Here is a 19167-nt window from a genome sequence, read left to right as displayed (position 1 = left end):
GAAAAAATAACGTTATTTTTATTTAATATTAAAATTTTTATTTGATTGAAATGACGACTAAAGTCACTGAAGCAATGAAACAAAAGTTTTTGGTAGAATACATTAAATCAGGAACTATTCCAGAAGGTTTTTACATTCATACTATGAAGGATGGTAGAGTTCAGTTTAGAAAGATAAAGCAACCATTAGATAAAGAAGGAATTTTGAGAAAGATTAAACTTCATGAGGACAACATTGCTGAACTTAAGAAGAAGTTAGAAGAGTTGGAGAAAGCAGACGACAGAGAGTTATAAAGCAATGAATTCAAGTGGGTGAAAAACCGGGTGAAAAAAGAGGTGAGATTTCACCGCTTCACCTAAATTTATTTTTGTGCTATGTTTTCATACGCGTGAGGGTGGTGATATCATTTATTTTTTATTTTATTTTTTTAAAATTATTTTTATTTTATTTTTATATAAATGACAGAACAAAAGCAACTCATACAAATCAAAACATATAACAAACATACATTTAAACATTTATTCTTCCTTCCTGAGCATAACATGTTCTTTCAAATACATCCGAGACCAGTTGACTTTTCATTGACTGTGTATAAAGATAGAAATAGTTATATCATTAAACCATACGATGACGAAGGTAAGTTATGTAAATTGTACGTTAAGAAGTTAGAGAAAGTTTATGGCTTCAAGTATGACTACAATAGGGTTAACACTGATGATGAAGATATTGAGGAAAATTTATGAGAACATTAGTGAAGTTGTTAGTGAGAACGATAGTGAGGTGAAATTGTTGGCGGCTTTGTAAATATTTAAGGTTAAGTTAGTTTTTGCGTTCATGTTGTAAAATATACGTTAAGAAGTTAGAGAAAGTTTATGGCTTCAAGTATTGGGTAAAGTGGAACGCAGTGCCACCATACCCAAGACTTGTATACTAACTATTTTTTCAATCTTCTGAGTCTTGTCGTTGAAAACTTCAACTGTCTTATGAGAAGCTGAGAACTTTGTAAAATCTTTTGAGATATTTTTTGATACATGACCTGGATCAAATCTTTCAAGATGAGAGACGCCAAATTCTTTAAAGACAGAGACACTTTTGTTATCTCGGTCTTTAATAATCTCTTTAACATCTTTCAAGATATTGTATTTCTTTAATTGCTTCAAGATGATTCGAGTTCCAGCACTTTCCATATTGTTGGAAGCTCCGGAATACTGAGCATGCTGTCTGTTTCCACCAATATGGTTGATGTTCACGCATGCAAGAACTCTTTTTGTGACAGCATCGAGCGCAGTTACTGTACAACTTGGCGAGTTTCGCCTGTGCGTCCATCTTGCATCAATGGATAAGTAACCACTGAAGGACTTTCTCGACAGCATTAGGGAAATACTTTTAAGTCTTCTAATCTTATCGTCACAAAATCTCTGTTGTCTCATGACACCACTCTTCACAGGGGGCTTAGTTCCACAAAGAGAAAGAAAGCGAGCACCTTTTGTATATGGCATTCCGGTCATTATGCAAGCACCAAGCATCTGTCGCGCTGAGAGTCGACGACGTTCGTGGAGTAAAATGTTATGCATTGCCTTTGTTTTCCGTTTTGGGTGAACAATATGGCCCATACAACAACAAAAAAATGAAATCCCGCCAAAAGTGAAAATTGAATAAAAAGTAATAATTAATAAATATATACTATATCATTAGATGAATATTTTGGAATAACATTTTAAAATCGAGGTTTTTCAATGGATAACGGTTCAATCAAAAATTTGACCCCATTTTAGAATCTACATTAAAAATGGAACATTTCTGTCGTTTCAAAATTCCAAAATAACGTTTCTATTCCTCTCAAAAGTAAAAATAAACTTTATTGGGGAAAAATATTTTTATTTTCCAAAAAAAAATGAAAACCTTAAATGCAAATCTAATTTTGATGCTTTTGTTTGTGATTTTTTGGATTTCGAAAAAAATTTGAAAATTCAGACAAGTTACCATTAACACTAATACGTTTCAGCGAGTCGGTCCCATCAGAGAAATTTTCATAAATCGGCGATATAATTTATTATTTCAGCAAAATATTCTCAGATCCAACTAGAATAAGGTCAAATTATACAAATTTAGCAAAGGCTAGTTATCCTACCTATTCAATTAACTTTAATTTTAAATAATTCAAGACAATTCTCAAAATTACCTTAATAATCGCGTTCTCTTCGCAAAATGACGATTCCTCATTCACTACCAGCATAACTGAGGGCTTGTGCTCACAGAATAATACAGATAATTTACTTATTAATGCAAAATTTAGTACCAAAAGGTAATCATAGAAGATACAAAAAAAGTTTCTTTATTTTGATTGCTGATTTTATTTCTTCTAAAATTTACCAAATCTAAAAAATCCAAAATTGAATGCTATTGAATTTCATGTTTATGTAACATATACTATTTATTATATAAGGAATAAAAATTTTATAGTTTTAATCAAAAATAAAGGTGTACTAAATGCATACAAAACAAGGTATTTTTTACTCATCCAAAATATGTTAACAGTGCTATTTATATAATCAATATCCGAATTTCGAAATCATTTTGATGAAATCTTTATTTTAAAATTGAGTTGACTGTTAAAATCACCCGAGAAGAGGGATTATCTCAATGAAAAGTACATAAAATAGCAAACGCACAAGATGGCACTATGCAGCTTTATATTGTTATACAGGATGAACATATAAAATGTTTGGAAAACACTTACTTCGCTCTACAAATGTGTATCTCTTTATATCAAAGATTCTTCTCAAATTATTGAGAGACTTCTCTCAAAAAAAGGAAAATTTGATAACTAAAAAAAATTATGGCATAACCTCTCGTTTTGCATAGATATATATTTACATGGTCACAGAGCTTATTTTCATTGTCAAAACTTAAAAATTTTTAGTGGACTATACCCTTAAAATATGATTATTAATATGTTTTTAAAATAAAAAATTTGAAAGTTAATTTGAGATTCTCATATAATTTTTTGAATGAAAAAAATAAATATAGTCTATATGAGTTTTTGAATAATCACTCTTGAGATATATCTAAAAAATAATTAAAAATAGAGTTTGAGAAGACTTTTCAAGGTGTAATGAAAAGTGTGATATAGAAAATAATTATAGATATTTTAATTTTATATATTGTGCTAAGCATTATATTAAATTTTTAGGAAAAACACTTTTCATAAGTATTCAATATTTGAAAATACGCTCCAAAAAAGAATAGATTCTTTTATATTCGCTTATATAAAAGGAGACTCTCTATCAGATGCGAATGCCTGAATTCAGCACCTCTGATAGAGAGTTTCCTCTTATATAAGAAAATCTTTTTCATTCGTTTTTGTTAATATAAAAACATCAAAATCTACCAATATGAGAAATTAAACCCTGCGAGGCACCAGTCTAGAACTGGCACTTCGCAGGGTTGAATTTCTCTTGACAAAATACAATAATCAAATGCTCCAAAGTTTTCAAATTTTTATTAGGAATAGGAGCCTACAAAGCACTGATTATATATCAGTGCCTGGTAGGCTCCTATTCCTTCTCTAAATGGGAGAAACTTTGTTTGAATAAGATAACATGCGAACAAAGTTTCTCCCATTTAGAGTGGGATTTGGAGGGTGGGAGGTACATAGATAGACTATGTATCTCTCACCCTCCAATTCCCTCGGGAAAGTTCGAAAACTTTGGTGCAATCAGCAACGATTGCACCAAAGTTTTTGCGTTTAATTGAAGGAATTGCTCCTTATGATATATACAGTTACAATGCATATATCATAAGGAGCAATTCCTTCCAGATATCTGGCAAACTTGCTCGCAATGATTCACAATTGCGAACAAGTTTTGTCATTTGTCAAGAGAAATTAAACCCTGCCAAGCGCCAGTTCTAGAACTGGCTCTTCGCAGCGTTTAATTTCTCATATTGGTAGCTTTTTATGTTTTTATATTAACAATAACTCATGAAAAAGATCCGCTTATATAAGAGGAAACTCTCTATCAGAGGTGCTGAATTCAGGCATTCGCATCTGATAGAGAGTTTCCTTTTATATAAGCAAATATAAGAGAATCTATTTTTTTTGGAGCGTATTCTCAAATATTGAATACTTATGAAAAGTGTTTTTTTCTAAAAATCTCAGAATATATTTACAATAGTAAAATAAATAAGATATTTAAATTTATTTTTAAATGATTTTTTTATATGAGATTCTCAAAAGTTATATCAAAAGTCTGTTTTTTCTAAAATCTAATATCATAATCTATTTCTCATTTTAAGCACATCTTAATTCATTTTATTTTCTATATTTTTTCAATATTTTTGAGGGAGTTGTGTTGCTTCCCCGACGATAAAATTGAGAGGTTTACACATTGACACTACTTAGCATGCAACATAAACACATTTCTATTGTTATAAAAGTCTTAAGTGCTTGTGATCAGACAAATCTGTTTTTCAATAAGACATCTTAGAAAAAAAAATTGTAATTTGACTATTTCAATATCATAAACACATTTCTATTGTTATAAAAGTCTTAAGTGCTTGTGATCAGACAAATCTGTTTTTCAATAAGACATCTTAGAAAAAAAAATTGTAATTTGACTATTTCAATATCATAAACACATTTCTATTGTTATAAAAGTCTTAAGTGCTTGTGATCAGACAAATCTGTTTTTCAATAAGACATCTTAGAAAAAAAAATTGTAATTTGACTATTTCAATATCATAAACACATTTCTATTGTTATAAAAGTCTTAAGTGCTTGTGATCAGACAAATCTGTTTTTCAATAAGACAAGTAGTAGAATATGAAGGGTTTTGTGACTTTTTTTGTAAACGTAAGAATTCATACAATATCGAGCGATTTTGTATCATTTTTTTAACACATTAATTTTAAAATATATTTATTTTTTTATTCTTACATAAATGACCCAACAAGTAAAACCAGATAAAATAGATTATCGAATTTTAGAGGATGGTGTTCCTGTTTATATTCAAAGATTTAAAGGGAAGCAATATTATAGAATTGTTAATCCTGAATACATAAAACATTTATTTAAAAAGGAAGACTGTGAATTATTAAACGTTAATGAATATGAAACCAATAAATCAAAATTGAAATATAAATATATTGGAAGTGATGAAAGATGCAAAGATAAAGATAAAGTTTATATAGTTTCATATAATGAATGGAAAACCAATAAGATAAGAAAACATTTAGGAGATTATGGTAAAAGTTCTGAATTCTTCAAATCTAGTATGTACGAGAGAGTAAAAGAAATTAGAAATAATTATTTTCATGAATAAAAGATTCACTACCATAATGAAATAAAAAAAATAAACTTTAAAAATTCATGTCTTACATTTTTGAATAATTTATTTTTTTATTCGTATGAAATGAGCGTCAAAACTAACGACGTGAAAACATTAGGATTCACAAACGAGGAAATAAAGGATATATTAGATGAGATGTGTTATGAAGTTAGTAAATATTATTTAAGAAATTGTCAAAAATTTGCCGAGTTATTAAATGAGTTTGATTATGATGGAAAAATGAATAAAGATGATGTTATAAATTTCTTATATCCCACATCTAAAGAAGAAAAACCTAAAGAACCTGATGTTTTCCCTGAATATTATGAAGAACGGATTAAAGATGATGATGAATACGATGAAATTGAAATTGAAAGACTGAAAAAAATAAGAGATGAAATAGATGAAAAAATTAAGGAATTAAGAGAAGTTGAAAAATATAATGAAAATGAAGTAGAGGGTTTAATGAATATCCCAGCTTCAGAATCAGAAGTTCAGAAATCTCATGAAGAAAGATATAAAAATTATGTCTCAGAATCAACACAAAATTTATTAGATGGTGAAATAGACGAAACACTTTCAGAAGAAGGTCCTAAATTTATTCGTAAACATAAGTTACAATTTATTGATAATGAAGAATACCCCTGTATCCTACTTTCACCCCCTCTCGATTCTGAGAAATTCAAAAAAGCTCTTAAAAACGTGACGTATGCAACTAATACGATTAAGAAAGAAGATCATGATATTTACACAAATTATTATTTAAATAAATGCACAGGTGTTGATAAAGTTTTTGATTTATTAGATAAAATATCAAAAGAAACAATTGGTACATATAAAATTTTATGCGATTGTGGTTTCATTATTGAAGATACCAATAATGTTTCATATGAAAGAACAGCACCGAAGGAAGACGAAGTTGAAAGGTCTATACCATTCGTTATTAAGAACATAAAAGATATGAAAACTTATAAACATTATATTTATTCATTTATTTCAGAAAAAATGGAAGCAACCCATAAAACATCATCTCATCATTTTATAGCTATTCATACATTCCTTTTCAAAGTTGTGAAATTAAATAAGACAGGAATTAGATTTAATGTATCAGGGTACGCATTCTTGAGTAAATTAAAATGTATTCGTCACGTCGCAGATGATAAAAATTTATGTGTTCTTAATTCATTTTATGGGCTTTAAAAAATAAACTTTATTTTTATTTATTTTTTAATTTTTATTCTTACATAAATGAATAAAAATGGAACAGCTAAAATGAATGATAATCAAATAAGAGCCGAAGGTAGAAGGTTATTTAAACGCTTCTATAACATTCCTGATGGTGTTAATCCTAAAACTCGTAGAAGCTATTTAAATGAAGCAATAGATGCATATGAAGGGTTTGACATTTCATCAGAAAGTGAGAGATTAGCAAGAATGTTAAACGTTAATATTGATTTTTATTATTGTGACCCTCAACCAGAAGACGTAGACATTAACAAGGTAGACTTTCCATTAGTGGAATCAATAATGATAGATCCAGAATTTGAAACAGTAAATATTTTATTAACACAGAGTCCATGTGGAAAACTTCACGCTGACAGAATACAGACGTTGAAGCACTCACAGGATATAAAGTTTGCCCCTTTTGCAAAGAAGAAGTATATTCTATCCGTGATGATCCAGAAAGGAAAAACCAAAGAAGATTTTTAAAACATTGTGAGAAATGTAAAGAAAATAATGGAAGATTAATTCAAGACGTTCAATTGCAAAACACACAACAACCATATGCACCACATATCACGAAACAGAAGATATATCAATGGCTATTAGCACATAATTTGCAGGAATATTATAAACCAACAAGATATTATATTACTTTTGACTTCGAAACATTAGAGACTAAAGAAGAACTTCAACTTTCTGAATGTGCAACTTTGAACGCTTACTTAAAACCATTTATGGTATCATCAACTGTCAAAATAAAGCCGCAAAGCGGCGAGGTCGTAGACCGTGATAAAACATTTACGAGGAATTTTTGCTTAACATCAAGTGATTCGTTCATTTCTGATTGGATTGAATTTTTATTTTCAACCTGTTCATTAGTTGCTAAATCAAATATTGAACAATATGAAGAATTAATGAATACATTAAATGAGAAACAAAAGGAAGCAATGAAAGAGCTTTTAGATGAAGAATTTAATAAAGTGAATATCATTGGTTTTAATTCGGGAAAGTTTGATTTAAATTTAATTCTTCGTGATTTAAATACTGCAAAATGGAAGATAAAATCAATGCTGGGTTCTTCTTCTCAATTTAAGCAAGTCATAGTAAAGAAAACAAACTGTCCATATGAATTAAGATTTATTGACATCAGAAATTATATAGCGGGTGGAACATTAGACCAATTCACTCAAGATTTCGGAAACAATAAATCACGTGTTAAATCCTTTTTCCCTTATCAATTCATCACATGGGAGAATTACGAAGATGAATTATATAAAAAGGAACCATTCACTCAAGATTCATTTTATTCAGCATTAACACAAGAAACAATATCCGATTCAGATTATCAAATATATCTCAATGATGCTAAAAATTTTGAGAATAGATTAGAATATTTTATTCATTATTGCAATAAAGACGTTGAAATTATGATTGACCCAATTGATAAAATTATCGAAGAAACATTTGTTTATAAAATTGACATGCTTCATAATCTTTCTTTATCATCGAATGCATCAATGATTCGTTACGCGTTAGCATATAAGAACTTCAATCCTAACGAAACATATCCAGAAGAAGAAAATGTGGAATCAAGTTTTGAATTAACAAAAAAGTATTGGAAATATAAAATTGAATCATATAAGAAACAAGATGAAAAGGCGAAAAGAGATACCAAAAACAATGTTTCAATGGATGACTATCAATACTATCACGATTTAATCCTTTCATCTAAATGCAAAATGTGTGGTAAAGCGTTTACATATGTAAATAAACCAACATTGGATAGAATCGATAATGAAAAACCACATACCAAAGAAAATTGTCAGTTAATGTGTTGTTATTGCAATGTCGTGAAATCAAATAATGATGAAGATGTTCAACGTTTAAGAATCAATTTAAGAAATTATGCATTAAAAAATAATTTACCAATGACTTTAGATTCAGTTGAAGCTTATCACATTCTCCGTAATGGAATTACTGGTGGTCTATCAAATGTTCAACATAGAGTAAATCTTAAAGGAATCACGCGCATTAATAAACTTGCATATAATCCAGAAACTAAAACTGTATCAAATGAGGACACTTCCAACATCATGACTCATTTCGTTGGTGTTGATTTTAATTCATTATATCCTTCATCATTTTCATCTAATCCTCATGATTTCATTCAATATACTGACCATAAAATGTATATGCCGGGAAGATTGAATGGTGTTATCATTTGTGATACAGCAACAAAGAAAGCAAAAGCATTGGGAATTATTAGAAAGAAAAATAGTTTATTCGTGGCTGAAGTAAAGGGTCACATTGATGAAAAATACATTAATGATTACATAAACTTTTTACCGATAATAAGAAACTTAGATATTATCACAGATGAAAAAACAATTGGCAGTTTTATGTATAATTACATGAAATCAAACAATCTACCAGTTGACCAGAAACAGAGGAAATTAACTCAGTTAGCATCAACACACAACCAATATCAACCATTTTCTTCTTATTATCTTTGGTATCTAATCGACAGATTTCATTTTATCATTGATGACATTCAATCAATTTTAACATTTACTAAAAACACTTGTTTTAATGAATTTGCGAAAGAATTTATGAACGAAAGACAAAAGGCTGAATTAGAAGGAAATAAAGGAAAAAAGTTTATTTTTGCAAGATTTCACTTAATGGATCATATGGTTACGATGCAATGAATACACAAAATTACGCAAAGACTAAAATAATGAATGCACAGAAGTCACGCGTTGCATGTATGTCAAATAAGTTTAAAAACATAAGAGAAATAGGTGAAGATACATATCAAGTGATGCTTAAAGATAGATTTTATAGATGTGATACATGTTTACAAGAGGCATTCTTCACTTTAGATAATGCTAAATACTGGTATTTGGTTTTCATTTATGATTTTATGTATAAATGCATGAATGTTAATCGTTTTCATTTCATTGAAGGTGATACTGATTCATCTTATTGGGCAATCGCTGGCGACCCAAGTCTTCCTAACACTCAAGCATTTCAAGCAATTGTTACCGATAAACAATTTTATGATAAAAACATTTTCAAATTCGCACCATTTGATTTCTTCTGTTTTGATGAGAAATTTAAACCTAAATTAAAGAATAAAGCTGAAGAAAAAGCACATGAGAAAAAATTATTGGGTTTAGCAATTGAGAAACAAGGCGATAACATGGTTGCTTTATGTCCCAAGTGTTATACATCATTCAACGGTTCAATTGATGGAAGTGATTTTAAAAAGATTGCACAAAAAATGAAAGGTGTTAGTTTACGACAAAATAAACAATTAACACCTAAAAATATTTGGATATAATAAATGATAAAGTGATATTTGATGGTCAGAATATTAATTTACAACTTAAAAACGGGTCAATGACTCGCTTAACAATCGGTAAGACTGCATTAACAGGAGCACACACTAAGGCTGTATGTTGTGAAAATGGATGTTGTATGCCATTTATTTAATACAATTTAAAATTTTATTCTTAATGAAATGCCACAGAAGAGACAAAAGGAACCGTTAATGATGGTTTTGATACTATGATTCAAAGATGATAAACAAATGAGAAACGTTTTAACATTACCAGAAGCTCAAGCATATGCCAAACGTCAAGGTCCAAATTGGGAAGCACACGAAGCAGACATTACGGGTCCAAAACACTTATTTTATTTTTATATAAATGGATAACACAGATTTAAAAATTTTAATTGATGATTTAGTACTTAATCAAAATTTTCTTGTTATTATGGTTAAAAGCATATCTCAAAAATTGATAACAATATAACGGGTGATGATATGGAAATTATTATCCATATTATAAAAATGAATTTTGAAATATCATGATAGAATAATTTCTAAAATTAAAGACAAAATTAAAAATAATGAATATACAAAGGGAAAAACTAAATTACAACTTAAACAATTGAAAGATTTCAAAAATAAAGTATTAACAGAAGAAGATATTGATGAATTATATAAATTATATAATCCTGAGCCGCAAAAGCCAAAGGAACAAAAACAAATGGTGCAAAACACCCAGGTTCTTCAGACCATAAATGATGCACAAGCTTTAATTTATGAAAGGTTGTTCTTGAAGCAGGTTCTTCAGACCATAAATGATTTCGGGTCAATGGTTGTCAATGGTTTAGTCGACATTCATTTGCTCCATATCCATATTCATACGAAATCGATCATCTGGAATATTCAAAAGGAAACGTTACTTATTTATTTGCCATTAACATTAACACTAGATATTTATATTGCATTCCAGTGAAAGGGAAAACAGAACAGGAAACAAGAAGAGCTATTCAATACTTACTAGATCATGAAAGAGTAGATAATATCAGGGGTGATGGTGATAAAGGATTTCAGGCAGCTATGACTCATTATTTCCCACAAATTAATTTTTTCTTTTCATCCTCTCCATATACGTTTCATAATAAAATAGTTGATGCGGTAATGAGAACTCTTAGAGATGCGTTAGGGGTTAACGGTCAGATATACTGGGATGGAAATCATGACTCCATCATACAGCAGTTAGTATATTATTACAATAATACATGGCATAGAACTATAAAACATGAAACCAGTGGAAATGAAAAATGATATTTCAAAAGAATGGGAATATATTAGAAAGCAAATGGAAAGGTTGAATGATGTTAAACGTGAACAAATTAATTCGGGGCTCATGAATTTTAAACAAGGAAATAAAGTTTTGATTCATCTCGATTATGGAAAAACTAATAAATCAATGACAAAAAGAAGACGAAGATTTGACACAATAGCTGAATTTGTTAGATATATTAACGGCAATGCATTAGTTGAAGTTGACAATAAATTAATAGAAATTCCGATTTATTTTATTACTCCATTTATTTAAATAATATTTAATTTTTTTTATTTCGTAAGAAATGAGTGACAACAAAGCAGTCAAGAGTCCAGACAATGAATATAAAAAGAAACTAAACAGAATTAAATCAAAAATATGCTATTACAAAAAGAAGCCGCAATGTGGTGGGGTTGATGCCCATAAAACTAATGGAACTGAAAACGATAAAGAGAGGAAAGAAATAATCGAAAAATTAGAAACTTACCGTTCAATCCTTAAACTGAGTGAAGCAAAAATAAAAGAATTTAATAGAATAAATAAATTGGTTGGAAGAGATGAATTTAATAAAGATGAATTTTTAAACTCTATCCAAATTTAATTTTTATTCCTCTTCGACAACATCTCTCTTTCCATCATTACTGCATAACCACATTTTCTCAATTTTAGTGGTTTGTTATTTTTAACATGTTCTTGCATCATTTTATCATTTCCTCCCTTGTTATGATTCGTGGTAAATTTTGAGCTTGTGGGGTATTCATTTATGATAAAAATAAAAATTTAAATTATGCCGTTCTAAAGTTTGTGACAACATGACATTTTGACAACATCATGGGTTATTCAATAATTAATTATTTTTGAAGAACTGAAGGGGTCACCAGGTCACCAGGTCATTTAACTTCTCTGAAAAAATGTGACAACATGACATTTTGACAACATCATGGGTTATTCAATAATTAATTATTTTTGAAGAACTGAAGGGGTCACCAGGTCACCAGGTCATTTAACTTCTCTGAAAAAAATGTGACAACATGACATTTTGACAACATCATGGGTTATTCAATAATTAATTATTTTTGAAGAACTGAAGGGGTCACCAGGTCACCAGGTCACCAGGTCATTTAACTTCTCTGAAAAAATGTGACAACATGACATTTTGACAACATCATGGGTTATTCAATAATTAATTATTTTTGAAGAACTGAAGGGGTCACCAGGTCACCAGGTCATTTAACTTCTCTGAAAAAATGTGACAACATGACATTTTGACAACATCATGGGTTATTCAATAATTAATTATTTTTGAAGAACTGAAGGGGTCACCAGGTCACCAGGTCACCAGGTCATTTAACTTCTCTGAAAAAATGTGACAACATGACATTTTGACAACATCATGGGTTATTCAATAATTAATTATTTTTGAAGAACTGAAGGGGTCACCAGGTCACCAGGTCACCAGGTCACCAGGTCATTTAACTTCTCTGAAAAAATGTGACAACATGACATTTTGACAACATCACAGGAGGAAGGCAAAAATAAATTCCAGTCATACTTTATAAAGCTTCATTCACAGGTATTTCATCGTCAGTAAATGATTCCTCATTATCGTTTGGTTCAATTTGTTTATATAATTCTTTCATTTCTTCTTTCAAAACATAATACCGTGTTTGTTTACCATCTATTTTTCTTTGTTTCCTTTCACATTTATCCTTAATGCTCATTTGAAAGTTTTTGTCTTTCATGTCTGATGGTTTGCAGAATAGAGCATTTTTACACGTCATACCTGCACATAATTCATCATAATGTGTATTTATCCATTCATCTAAAGGATTTGTTGATAATTCTATTAAATCTTGTTTGGCTTCAGTCATCGGTATGATTCGTACATTAAATGATGAAAGGTCGTAATTGATAAAATATGTTAGTAAATTATCATAAAATTCCTTAGTGCATGAATCCATTAAATTCTTGAAGTAATCAAATTGACCCTTGAATTTACCATTAACTCTTAAAACTACGTATCTTCTGTCTCCAACTTCAATTTTGACAGGGTAGACGTTGTTAGTTACGAAAATGAAGTTTGCAACATTCTGAGCAGTTCTTCTGGGTTGATTCTTTTCATTAATTCTAATCTCATTATCCGTAATAATTGATTTCAAAGCGTTGAAGTTTGCGAGTCTGTCTTCACCTACATTCTTGAGTTCATTAAGTACAAGAAACATTTTATTTTCAACTACTGAGTTGAAATTACCCGTTAGCTCACCTATTTCGGTAATGTTTTTACATGAATAACCTGCGAGAAGTTCAGAAATAATATCTGTAAATCTGTTTTTACCTGTTCCCTGAAGTCCTTTCAAAATAATTGCTGTTTCATTCTTGATTCCAGGATGTTGAATCATTGCTGCAATCCAGCCGAGAAGGTATTTATACACTTCATCGTTATTATCACAAATGGCTTCTTTAATGAAATTCATAAACATCTCAATTTTTGAGTAATCTACTTTTTCGAGAATGTTGTATTTATAACCCTAAAACGTTGAGAAAACATCTGGGGAATCAGATTTAAAGCAAACACCCTTAACGGTTAATGAGGATAATTGATTTAATAGTACGTCCCATGCTGTTATGGTTTTACCTTCTTCTTTAAATAATTTAATCATTTTGAGTGACTCTTTCATGTTTGATTGAAGAACGAATGATATTTGATTCATTTTGTCGTGGATATTATAATCTTTCTGAATGAAATATTTATTTCCACAATCTACAAAACGGATTACACGTGATAAATCCTCAATTACTTCAGAACTGTTTTTATACTGATGATTTTCAGCCTTGCGTCTAATATCTGTTATCAAAAACGAGTCATCAAGTTTGATATCAAATGTTATTTTTGGCTTACGTAATAAAGGTAAAACATATTCATCATAATATTCCTTTTGATAAAGTTTTAGAATCTTCACTAAAACAAATGGAGAAGTCATTAAATGTGCATATCTACTACGTGCTTTTTCAAAATTACTTTTTGCATTTTCAGTTAAATTGCAGAAATTATAAACGTTATCGTATGCTTCATTAATTAAATGATCTGGTAACGAATTAATAGCTTGAAACAGTGTGAATAATGTAACTTCTTTTTCTAAATTCATGTTTCCACCGTCATTATGTACTTCAAAATCACAGATGCCATCAACTATGCTTTGAGCTAGTTTATCGTCAATGTTTACATCTTTGTTTTCATTCATTATACTCTTTATTTCTTCATTCTTCTGTTCAACTCTTACCTTAATATTCAAATCATTTAATATATCATTCACTGTTCTAGTTAATGTTGAATCATAACTTCCACGAATGAATGAGTATGTATTGATTGGTTCTGATGCATTCTTGCGAACTCTTGAATCAGCCATAACTACTAATGAACGCTTTGAATCATCAATAGAAGTCATTATGTCAATATCATAATCATTGCAGGAATAACATTTAATCATTCTGTTCGAAACTGCATAGAAGAAATTAGTGTTGCAATAAATGTGAAGACCTCCTGAAGCGGTTTTAACGATAACATCTTTATCCGAAAGTTTTGATAAAATGTCTTTTCTAACTGTTTCTTTAAGTTCATCATTGTACGATTTATTGATATCAACATCTATAATCGTTAAATTTGAAATTTTATTTACTAATAAAGCTGTACCAGTTTTCCTTCCTCTTCCTCCATCATGTTTGAGGTAGTTATGTAAATCAATCTTGTTTTCACCAATTCTTTCGTTGAGGGTTTTAGTTTCTGCCACAACTAATTCCTCAGCTAATGAATCAATAACTTGTTCATCAGAAATGATAAAGTTGCTGTTGTTGTTTGTTGCTGTCATTTATATAGGAATAAAAAAATAAAAATAATTTTAAAACTAACTTTATTTTTGGGCTGCATCAAATTTTCGTAAATGTTGTCAAAATGTCATGTTGTCACATTTTTTCAGAGAAGTTAAATGACCTGGTGACCTGGTGACCCCTTCAGTTCTTCAAAAATAAGTCATAACTGCCTTCCTCCTGTGATGTTGTCAAAATGTTATGTTGTCACATTTTTCAGAGAAGTTAAATGACCTGGTGACCTGGTGACCCCTTCAGTTCTTCAAAAATAAGTCATAACTGCCTTCCTCCTGTGATGTTGTCAAAATGTCATGTTGTCACATTTTTTCAGAGAAGTTAAATGACCTGGTGACCTGGTGACCCCTTCAGTTCTTCAAAAATAAGTCATAACTGCCTTCCTCCTGTGATGTTGTCAAAATGTCATGTTGTCACATTTTTTCAGAGAAGTTAAATGACCTGGTGACCTGGTGACCTTCAGTTCTTCAAAAATAAGTCTAACTAATGCCTTCCTCCTGTGATGTTGTCAAAATGTCATGTTGTCACATTTTTTCAGAGAAGTTAAATGACCTGGTGACCTGGTGACCTGGTGACCCCTTCAGTTCTTCAAAAATAAGTCATAACTGCCTTCCTCCTGTGATGTTGTCAAAATGTTATGTTGTCACATTTTTCAGAGAAGTTAAATGACCTGGTGACCTGGTGACCCTTCAGTTCTTCAAAAATAAGTCATAACTGCCTTCCTCCTGTGATGTTGTCAAAATGTCATGTTGTCACATTTTTCAGAGAAGTTAAATGACCTGGTGACCTGGTGACCCCTTCAGTTCTTCAAAAATAAGTCATAACTGCCTTCCTCCTGTGATGTTGTCAAAATGTCATGTTGTCACATTTTTTCAGAGAAGTTAAATGACCTGGTGACCTGGTGACCCCTTCAGTTCTTCAAAAATAAGTCATAACTGCCTTCCTCCTGTGATGTTGTCAAAATGTCATGTTGTCACATTTTTTCAGAGAAGTTAAATGACCTGGTGACCTGGTGACCTGGTGACCCCTTCAGTTCTTCAAAAATAATTAATTATTGAATAACCTGAAAACATTAACATAAACATTAACCTGAAACCATTAACGTAAACATTAACGTAAACATTTATTTCTGCAGTTCATCCATTACTTCATTACCTAATTAATTACAGACATAAAATATATTTAGTTCATTCAATAAACACGGTACCATGCGAATACGATCACAAATGGTGGCATATAATCTTTACCCAAGCCTGTTGGATTTGTTGTGAAAGTATGGACATGATTTCCTCCTGGTTCAGTTGGTCGAAAAGTCTTTTTTGCTGAATGGTTATAATCTGGAGATAAAACATCATAGCCAGCTTCATATTCTGAGTTGTATAATGGGTGGTCTCTTAATGAGTGTGTATGGTCGCCAGAAAAGTTTGTAGTTCCTGTATGAGTGTGCGGGGGTAAGTTTGCTTCTTTAATTTTCTTCGAACCTCCTGTTTGCTTTGAATATCTAGCACAGTATAAGAATTTATCTACAATCTACTTCCACGTACCGAAACCCAGAACTGTTGCTGGATTTGTTGAGTTCATTGACGTATAAATAGAACCAATGGGGTAAATCATCTCAAGAATTGTATTTAATCCATTATGAATATTGAATTTATTATATAATATTGAATTTGGGTGAGTATTTAAAACTGGTCTTGTTATCAATATTAACGTATTATTTTTGAAAATTGCTTTTCTAACATCTTGAAATTTTGTGATTTCAGACCAGTTTCTTCCATCACTACTGATATTTACTAAATCACCACATCCTAAAGCAATGAAATACCCATCAATATAAAATAAATTTGTAAATCTATAATTTTGAGTAAGTTTTGGAGTGAATGAATAAACCAATTCCCAATTTGATAAATCCTGTGATAAATAAATATGTCTGTTATAACTTACGGGATATGAATAGACCATTTCACCTGAAACGAGAACATAAACATTTGATCCATAACATAAAGCTTCAATGTCTCTATCAGCTTGAAAAATTTGTTCAAATTGACCTTGTGGTATTGAAGATGATCTATAAATTTTATCATTTTGTAGGATAAAATACATGTTGTTAATGTAATACCACTTACTTGTATAATCAATTTCCAAATCTGATGACATCATACTAAACATATAATAATTTATCCCATCCTCACTAATGAAAATTTGATTGACTTCATAAATTAGTACCCATTTATTATTAACGCATCTAATAGGATTATTTGAATATTTAAATTTAGCATCTTGATTTAAATTACATTTGAACCATTGGATACAATCGAATGAATAACAAGGGCAAAAATCATCTTCAACCGTTATCATTCCCATAAATTTACCGTTATTATATTCAACATATAAAATTCTTGGATTAATGATTGGCTTTCGTGTATCAGGATTCAAAACAGATGGAGTAAATGATTCATAGTTTTTAAAATCATTTGTTTTAAAATAATAAAGCACTCCAGCTGTATAAAATAAATACATGGTCACTCCATCGAAACATATCCATTCAAAAGAATCTATATCAAAGGTTTTATCTGATGATTTCATAAAATTTAAAAATGGTGGAGTAAAATAGACCTCTGATTGTTTTATTTCTTCATTAACAAATGATATATTAGCTTTCTTATTTAACTCACTATCCACATATTCCTTATCTGCTTTCTTATTTAACTCATCGTTAACATATTCCTTATCCGCTTTAAGGTCTAAACATCCTGAAACCCATCCTGTATCGGCTTTAGTTTTTAAAATCTTTGATGTCCATTCATGATACCATTCAACCCTTTCTTTAATTTCATTATCTTTTTCATCAACATAAACCAAATTTGCCTTCTTCATTAACTCACTATCCACATATTCCTTATCGCTCTTCATTATGTCATTTAGGAAACCTTCTATGAATTCCTCATTTAAATTAAATCTTCCAATCTTCAAAACTTTAGGAAATGCATTTAATGCGTAATATCTCTGTTCTTCTGGTGGAATTGATGTTATATCATCCGTTATACCTTTAATTTTAGAATTCATAAATAAAATTTCTTTTATATTTGATATCACTGCACCACCCTTGCAAACGAATTCGAAATGTTCATTTTTCAATACTATCTCCAAATCTCCATATTTCAACCTTTGCGTTTGTTCTGCCGTCTTTGAATTATATGCATATATGGCGTATGTAATGGTCTGAGGGACCTGGGTGTTTTGCCTTAAGTTTTGTGGTTGCTGTTGTTTAATCATTTATTATGATTTAAAAATAAATATTTAATCTGTTATCTCATCAGCTATTTTTTCTATTTGAAATTGCCATAATATTTCATTCATGAATTCTAAATCACAATCAAATAGGTCAGTTATTCTAAATTTAATATTTGATAAATCTTTTGAATGAAGAATAAATGAATTCCCGGATAATTGAAACGGATATGATAAAGAAAATGTGTTTAAGTTGATGGATAAAATGTTTTGTATTGATGGGTAAGAGTTAGGGTCTAATGTTTGATGTGAAAATCTCATTGGGGTATTAACTTTATCACATTTGATTAAAATGAAATTGGAACCAGTGTCAGAATACAAAACATCCCCAACATCTTTTTCAAAATTTAATATCCCCAACAATGAACGAAGATGAGGAGTACAAAATTTAATTTTCAGCGGAAATTTAATAAGGTTATTTATTTCATCAAGTTCAAAAAGTTTATCAGGTTTTGATTTAAAATTTTCTTCATACCATACGATAAATGATTCATTTAAATAACTTAAAATCATGTTAATATCCCATTTCGCTATCACATTATTTATATACATATCATACGTTTTTTCATTTAATAAATGGATATATAATCTGAAGGGTCTAAAAGGAATGGGATAAATTTAAAACATCACAGAAACGTAGAGTAACATTTATAAATCCCTAACTGTTAAATTTAATTCACAGCTATTTTTTTTATTCCGAATAATATTGAATACATGACATTGTTTATTTTAGATTAAAATATGGTAAAGCGTTATTTCCAGTGATAAAATAAAATAGAAAAGATTACCTCAGAATTCATAAATTCAAC

At 29.9% G+C, this 19167-nt stretch overlaps 5 protein-coding genes and 2 pseudogenes across 7 annotated transcripts, besides 10 other annotated features; 4 read left to right on the top strand and 3 right to left on the bottom strand.

The window, feature by feature from the left end:
* Positions 1-920: part of a mobile genetic element that runs on past the window's edge.
* TVAGG3_0250990 (uncharacterized protein) lies at positions 51-293 on the top strand (the record flags this gene model as incomplete). Its single annotated transcript, XM_001294879.1, has 1 exon — positions 51-293. The coding sequence occupies one exon, from the start codon at positions 51-53 to the stop codon at positions 291-293; it is 243 nt and encodes an 80-aa protein (XP_001294880.1).
* Positions 294-920: a terminal%2Cinverted (terminal inverted repeat of Maverick-1C transposon ID:TVAGG3_0250980).
* A 1993-nt stretch (positions 921-2913) lies between these two features.
* Positions 2914-2935: a mobile genetic element.
* Positions 2914-2935: a terminal%2Cinverted (terminal inverted repeat of Kolobok-1_TV transposon ID:TVAGG3_0013400).
* A 545-nt stretch (positions 2936-3480) lies between these two features.
* Positions 3481-3778: a mobile genetic element.
* A 631-nt stretch (positions 3779-4409) lies between these two features.
* Positions 4410-4811: a mobile genetic element.
* Positions 4771-4811: a terminal%2Cinverted (terminal inverted repeat of rnd_5_family_231/Phantom2 transposon ID:TVAGG3_0250950).
* Positions 4812-5444: 633 nt separating this feature from the next.
* Positions 5445-5847: a mobile genetic element.
* Positions 5848-6575: 728 nt separating this feature from the next.
* Positions 6576-9259, top strand: TVAGG3_0250930 (annotated as a pseudogene). Its single transcript has one exon. A coding segment is annotated over exon 1 (2684 nt).
* Positions 6576-9259: a mobile genetic element.
* A 33-nt stretch (positions 9260-9292) lies between these two features.
* Positions 9293-9894, top strand: TVAGG3_0250910 (annotated as a pseudogene). Its single transcript has one exon. A coding segment is annotated over exon 1 (602 nt).
* Positions 9895-10736: 842 nt separating this feature from the next.
* Positions 10737-19167: part of a mobile genetic element that runs on past the window's edge.
* On the top strand, positions 11493-11789 carry TVAGG3_0250900 (uncharacterized protein; the record flags this gene model as incomplete). The annotated part of the gene is made up of 1 exon (XM_051228034.1): positions 11493-11789. One exon carries the CDS (start codon positions 11493-11495, stop codon positions 11787-11789), a length of 297 nt encoding a protein of 98 aa, XP_051113020.1.
* On the bottom strand, positions 13194-13668 carry TVAGG3_0250890 (uncharacterized protein; the record flags this gene model as incomplete). The annotated part of the gene is made up of 1 exon (XM_051228033.1): positions 13194-13668. A coding segment is annotated over one exon (475 nt), but the record flags the coding sequence as incomplete, so codon positions are not given.
* On the bottom strand, positions 13717-15054 carry TVAGG3_0250880 (Prim-pol domain family; the record flags this gene model as incomplete). Its single annotated transcript, XM_051228032.1, has 1 exon — positions 13717-15054. The coding sequence occupies one exon, from the start codon at positions 15052-15054 to the stop codon at positions 13717-13719; it is 1338 nt and encodes a 445-aa protein (XP_051113018.1).
* TVAGG3_0250870 (sialidases family) lies at positions 16598-17227 on the bottom strand (the record flags this gene model as incomplete). The annotated part of the gene is made up of 1 exon (XM_001297729.1): positions 16598-17227. One exon carries the CDS (start codon positions 17225-17227, stop codon positions 16598-16600), a length of 630 nt encoding a protein of 209 aa, XP_001297730.1.

The sequence above is a fragment of the Trichomonas vaginalis genome, chromosome IV (assembly GCF_026262505.1).
Source record: "Trichomonas vaginalis G3 chromosome IV, whole genome shotgun sequence".
Taxonomy (NCBI): Eukaryota; Parabasalia; order Trichomonadida; family Trichomonadidae; genus Trichomonas; species Trichomonas vaginalis.
Note: the sequence above shows the minus strand (reverse complement) of the source record. Positions and strands in the feature narration are given on the sequence as shown.